This window comes from Scylla paramamosain, chromosome 10 (genome assembly GCF_035594125.1).
Source record: "Scylla paramamosain isolate STU-SP2022 chromosome 10, ASM3559412v1, whole genome shotgun sequence".
NCBI lineage: Eukaryota > Metazoa > Arthropoda > Malacostraca > Decapoda > Portunidae > Scylla > Scylla paramamosain.
The window spans coordinates 7,843,357-7,849,947 of record NC_087160.1 but is presented as its reverse complement, the minus strand read 5'-3'; the positions used below and the strand labels follow the sequence as shown (position 1 = coordinate 7,849,947).

At 50.0% G+C, this 6,591-nt stretch overlaps 1 protein-coding gene across 1 annotated transcript; it reads right to left on the bottom strand.

Moving 5' to 3' along the window:
• Window positions 1-2,619: 2,619 nt before the first annotated feature.
• LOC135104018 (uncharacterized) lies at window positions 2,620-6,125 on the bottom strand. The gene is made up of 2 exons (XM_064010881.1): window positions 2,911-6,125; window positions 2,620-2,764 (listed from the first exon to the last, which is right to left on the bottom strand). Exons 1-2 carry the CDS (start codon window positions 6,123-6,125, stop codon window positions 2,620-2,622), a joined length of 3,360 nt encoding a protein of 1,119 aa, XP_063866951.1.
• Between the last annotated feature and the right edge of the window lie 466 nt (window positions 6,126-6,591).

Sequence of the window (6,591 nt, the reverse complement as noted above, 5' to 3'; positions counted from 1 at the left end):
TGTTAGTGCCTCAACGAGGGTTCCTTAACTGCCAGCTGTTAACTCAAAACACTACCCAAATCTCACAAGTCAAAAAAATCACCAAAACGAATCCAGATTAATTGATTTAGAATAGATTATTTCGCCACAACATCGTGGTCATATGGCGCCGCTACAAAACTTTAAAAGCAACAAACTTTGCAATTTTAAATATATATATTAAAAACAAAATTATAGGTATGACTAAAATATTACAAGACTATTAAAAAAAGTAATCTTAAAAAAGGACATGGGAAGAACCATAAAAATTTAGTACCAAAAATGAGAGGGTTGATATATTAATGTTTTAACTTTTTAGTTTGATTTTAAGTGAGGGCATACTGACTCCACTGAGCCAGATCACTGTGTCTGGCGTTGTTCGTTTCATACCCAAGGCATTGACCTCACTGACCAGATATCTGGTGTTATTCGTTACATGCTAAAGACGCTGACCCCACTGAATCATACTTCTGGTATTGTTCGTTGTGCCCAAGACACTGACCCCACTGGCAATGTTCATTATGTGTCTTCACCTGCCGCCATGTTCTCCCAATGCAAAGATAAAATTCTATTCCATACTACACTACTGATAAAATAAATTAAATAAGAACAGTTAAAAGGTAGTCTATAATTTGCTTAGATCAGCCTTCTCCACAAAATTAAGCACCTCATATCCCGGGGAGACCCCTCTCTCCAACTATCAGCAACACCTGGAAATCCCATCCTCATCGCGACAGTGGAAAAGATATCGCTCCAGCTTCTCCACCAGACTAGGGCACTCCACTAAAGTGTCGCACCTTAAGGGGAACTAAGCAGTCATCACAAAATGGTTGGGTTTCCGGGACATGAGGTAACCATGAGTGAGGCGTGTGTGACCCATACGGAGACAGGCAAATGCAGCAGTATCTGAGCGGCGCTCCTGCACGTGGGCATACGTCCATGGACAGAATATTACAGAAGTTATCTCACCCATCTTAGTGGTGGCAACCACATCTTCCCACCTGCAATGCCAACTGGCGAGAACTGTCACACTTATACTGGAATATAAATCATGAAAAGAAATGGGGGTGGAAGGAGTAGTCAGAGTTGCCCTAGCCTATTGGCCTTCTCATTCCCATGGACTCCCATATGTGCAGGTACCCAACAAAATGTTATGTGAAATTCTCTGCGCTGAAGCAGGTGAATTCATTCTAAAATAGATAAAATTTGGGGAGGGAAAGGGGAAGTAAAATGCTAAAGTTCAAGGCAGACAACACACTACTTTCTAGGGCAAGAATAATGACAGGTGATTCTTCTGTAAAAACAGAAGCAACTCTGAGAAGGCTACTGTCATGGATCGGTGTTTCCTTTACGTTACCCCTGCCGATCACATGCTACTCCTGGTTGAGTCTCCAGGTAGACTAGGGTGGGACACTCAAAAGAAAGCACAGTCGTAAATATTTGACTTATATTTACACAGTAATTACAACAAAGGCCTGGCTAGCTATGGCTACACTCAGTGGCGCGTGGGCCGCACACAAAGAAATACCTATTCCTTCGGAAGTGAGGCCAATGCGCGGTCCTTTTGCGTTGTGAGAGCACAGCCTGACGTTAAATTACTGGGTCACGGAGGTAATTAGTCGGCACTATGCACTGTATCACTTATGCCGGGCAAGGAGCGACGACCACGTGGTCGCTGGGTGACTGGAAATGAAATCTTGTTAACAGGCCTTACCACAAATAACTCACCCCAGGCGTTCCACTGGTGTACTCACTCCTCCAGTCTGCTTCGATGAAAGCCAGCTTCGTTGGTCAGGGCTTCGGCTTACCGCTGCACCACGCTGTCCTTTCTGCAGGCTGGTTCGGGAGGAGTCGAGGAGGGCACGTCCTGGGCGCTGGGTGACCTGGCTGGGAGTGAGGCCGAGCAAGGTCGTGCCCCGCTCACCTCGGCCCGCGCGCATTGATACAGGCTCCGCCCACCTGCCCGCATGGCGGATGGTTCTCTCCTATGACGGGGCGGTAATTTATCGCCCTCTCAAAATCTAGTGTCCCTGTGCTCTCACATTACCCCATACAAACGAGGATTTTTTTTTTCGGGAAAAAAAATTCTAAGCCTTACTAGCTACTAACGGTTGTGTGTGTAGACTAAAAGGGGTCTTCGGGTGGAAGCTCAGGTGGCTCATGAGGGTAAAACCCCGTATTTACGTTAAGAATCTCGCTTAGGGGGAAAACTCCTGAACCAGCTGAACCTTCCCGTTCCTTTTGCAAGACGAAATATCGTCAGACTTAAACCGCCCTCCCATTGTTATGTATGTCTGTGTATAACATAACGGAGTGTAGGTGTTCGAGCGTACGTAATATATGTGTAAGAGATACGCAGACGCTACACGAACACGGAGCGGTGTCTTCGGATTCATCTTGGGGAAGACGCAGCGTGGTGTCACCCCTCTCTGGGAGACACGAGCGTGTTCTGAACGGCCTTCAGGTCAGGATTGCCCTCAGAGCCCCTCTGCCAACAAAGAGAAAGTTTAGTGTCTTCATAGTACCATATACATCCCATATTCAAACACAGAACACAAGTGACAACTCATCCTGTAGTTTGGGGTGTAGTAGTGTGGGTGGTTACTCGTCTCGCTGGGCCACCACATAACCTGGTCCACACTCTTCCTCTCCAGGCACCCAAGGCGTCCTCCCTAAGGATGCTGCTGCTAGGGGCGAAACTGGGGTGATTATGTGCAGGTACTCCACAAAGTAGGGACACCTGGTGCTGGAATGGGTAGGCATTATGCATGACATGTAAACATAGGCACACTCCTTCAGACCGATCTAGAATATAACTTAGTTACCTAACCAGACGCATGGCAAGATCATCTCTTTACTGAGGTGAAGAGGTACTACTCGCTCGTCTCAGACGATGCGCTAGTCCCTTCTAAAAGGCGAGACAGCACGTCGGCCCCGACATTGTCTCGGCCACGGATGTACTGAACTCGCATCTGAAATTGTTGCAAATACAGAGCCCATCTCATTATTCGGGAGTTTGCATTCTTAGAGGTACGCAGTGACTCCAGGGGCATGTGGTCTGTCTGCAATACAAACTCATCCCCGTATAAGTAGAAGTAGAATTTCTTTATCCCATCTACTACGGCGAGTAGTTCACGTTCTACCGTGCTGTAGTTCTTCTCTGCCGGTTTGAGCTTCCTGCTGTGATAGGCCACGGGGAAGATGTCGCCGTCCTTCTCCTGCAGTAACACAGCACCCAAACCTTCACAGGAAGCATCGGTCCTAAGCACAAAGGGCTTTGTAGGGTCAGGCAACTGGAGGATAGGGTCCTTGCACAGCAAGGACTTCAGTGCCTTGAATGATCTGTCCTCGTGGGGACCCCACTCAACCTTATTTGGTGCTCTTTTCTTAACAAGCTCATAGAGCGGCAGCGCCACCGCGGCAAAGTTGGGGACAAACCTGCGGTAATACCCTGCTAACCCTAGGAACGATCGGACCTGTCTTTTGGTGTGGGGAACAGGAGCTTCCTTTATTTTCTGAACCTTGTCCTCCAAGCAGAGGCACTGTCCTTGACTCACCTTGTGGCCTAGGAATTCGACATCTGCCTTGGCCAACTCACACTTGCTCGGCTTAACCGTCATGTTGGCGTCTCTGAGTTTATCAAGGACCATACGTAACAGTCTTACGTGGTCCTCCAAATCCGTAGAATGAATCAGTACGTCATCTACGAAAACCTCGACCCCATTCAGGTCACCTAGTACCTGTCTTATTCGGGGGTTGAAGACCGCGGGGGAATTGGCAAGGCCGAAAGGAAGGACCCGATATTGATAGAGGCCGCTGGGGGTGGCAAAAGCCGTTATTTTCCTTGACTCGGGGTCAAGCGGGATCTGAAAGAATCCTTTCGTGAGGTCCAGTTTGCTAAACACCCTCGAGTGTGACAGCCGGCTAAATATCTCCTGTTGGTCGAACATGGGCTCTGCGTCTATTTGTGTTACTGCGTTAATCCTTCGGAAGTCACCGCAGATCCTAACACTACCGCCTTTCTTGCGTACGACGACCATAGGACTACAGTACGGAGAATCGGATCTCTCGATAATGCCTAAGTCCTCCATTTCTTGTATTTCCTCAGCCACAGCGTCCCTAAGCTGCAGAGGGACCTGATAGGGTTTCACCTTCACTGGCTTTCGGTTCGTTAGGGTGATCTTGTGTGGCGACACCCGGGCCACGCGAGGCTTGTCAGAAAAGACCTCCGCGTATTCACCTAGAAGATCCTTTATTATCGATACTTCCTCAGGTGTTAGCCTTTCAGATAATGTGACGTCATCTACGGTCTCCGTCTGACGCTTTTGTACAGTGAGAGGACCATCTCCTACGTCCTCTGCATCGTGAATCACAGCTGCACTACATTTGATCTCACCTTCCTCCTTCGCAGCTGTTGAGAGGGAAAAAATATCACGCACGGCTTTCAAACATGTGGCCCTATCCTCAGCATATGCTGGTTCCTGAGCGCCAGCGCTACCAGAGATGGTAGGCGCATGATACTCCTTAAGCATGTTAATGTGAAGACGTTTCCGTTTCCCATCAATCAATACTACATAATTTAAGTCGGAGACGCGCTCTAGGACCTCATAAGGCCCCTTCCACTGCGCCAGCAACTTATTATGAGCAGTGGGTAGGAGTACTAAGCACTCCTGGCCAGGCTGCAGTGTGCGTAGTCGCGCATTGCGATCATAATGGGCCTTTTGTACCTCCTGGGCCTTCAGGAGTTCTTCCTTGGCCATACGACAGGTTTCCCTAAGTCTGCCAGCCAGGTTTATAACATACTCGTATGTCGTACGTACCTCCGGACTTGGCACGTCCTCGTCCCATAGCTCTCTCAGCACTTGGAGTGGACCGCGCACTGCTCTTCCATAGAGTAGCTCGAAAGGCGAGAACTTCAGAGTACTCTGCGGTGCTTCCCTGTATGCGAACAGGAGAGGAGCCACAAATCTCGGCCATTCCTTGGGTTGCTCGGCGGCCAGCCGCTTGAGCATTTTTTTCAGTGTGCCGTTGAACCTCTCACACAGACCGTTACCCATGGGATGCCAGGGTGTCGTGTTAAGGCCCTTCACAGAAAGAATCCTAAACGTCTCGTCCATCATGGCAGACGTAAACTGAGTGCCTCGGTCACTCAGCACCTCCTTGGGAATGCCCACACGGCAGAATATCCCTACCAGCGCTTCAGCCACTGTGGTGGCCTCTATATTTTTCAGAGGTACTGCTTCAGGCCAACGGGTGCTGAAGTCCACACACGTGAGTAGATATTTTGATCCGTCAGTCGCGCGTGGCGTGATCGGCCCAACAATATCTACGGCTACCCTCTCAAATGGTTCGGATATAAGGGGCATGGGTCTTAGCGGCGCAGGTTTCACACGGCCCTTGTCTACAGTTTTTTGACACACGTCACAGGATCTCACGAATCTCGCGATATCGGCCATCACGCCAGGCCAGAAAAATGCGTGACTAATGCGGTCTTGTGTTTTCTGTCGCCCCATGTGACCACCCAAGGCCGCGCTGTGCCCCATCTCCATCACCGCGTGGCGGTACTGTGCAGGCACCACGAATTGCGACCGAGTCTCACCGAGGTCGGAGATGACTTCTCTATACAACTTTCCTCTGTGTTGGCAGAAGCGAGTCGTTCCGTATTTATTTACCCTCGATACCCCCTCAGCGGCTTGCTTCCGAATGTTTGCAAGGGAGGGATCGGTCTTTTGTGCGGCAGTGACGTTAGCGCTATTGAGCAGCTCGTCAGGTGATGTGAGCTTGAGAGGGACCACGGGCCGTGTCTCTCGTGCCTGGGCTCGCGTCAGGGCGGCACCTACTTGATCTTCGGTTTGGGTCGCGGCGTCCGTGTTCCGAACGTCCCTCACACCTTCAACGTTACCGATTATCAATTCATAGATAGGCTGTTTCATCACAGCGGCCTGGATTCTGCCAGTGAGGAATGGCGTCTCGACGTCGACTACAGCTATCGGGCAAGTAGCCATAGAGCCGTTAATCATGACGACTCTCACGTGTTCTCCTGTGAACTGAGCAGGGGTAACCAGGGCTTCTTTCACTACACAGCCGGTAGAACCATTGTCCCTCATTACCCTTACCAACCTGCCCCCTACTCTACCGTTTTTCACTATCAATCCCCGCGGTGAACCTCCTAGTACTGAAGAGGTGGCCGCTAGTCAAAATGGGTGGTTCTGGACAGCTGTAATTGGGGTAGTGTCTGCCGCTGGTACAATATCGTCCGGCGCATCGAGTAGCGCGGCAGCATATTTGCCTGTGTGTGAGGCAGCTCTCATAGGTGGTGTGGGACGCCATGAGCCGGTATTCCACCCACGTGGTGGTTGAAACTTACTACCCTCCCTGGGGTGTCCTTGTGGCTTATTCTGCCGGAAGGGAGACGGTGTCTGCTCCTTCCTTACTGGCTCCGGATCGTTGGGTTGCGCCTTGTTGCCGCTCCCCGCAGAACGAACTCGGGGAACATTTTTACGCCCATGTGCGGAAAAATGGAGGTCCAGGTTTTCCGCCATTTTGTTTGCCTGTACGTTCCCCGTGGCCTTA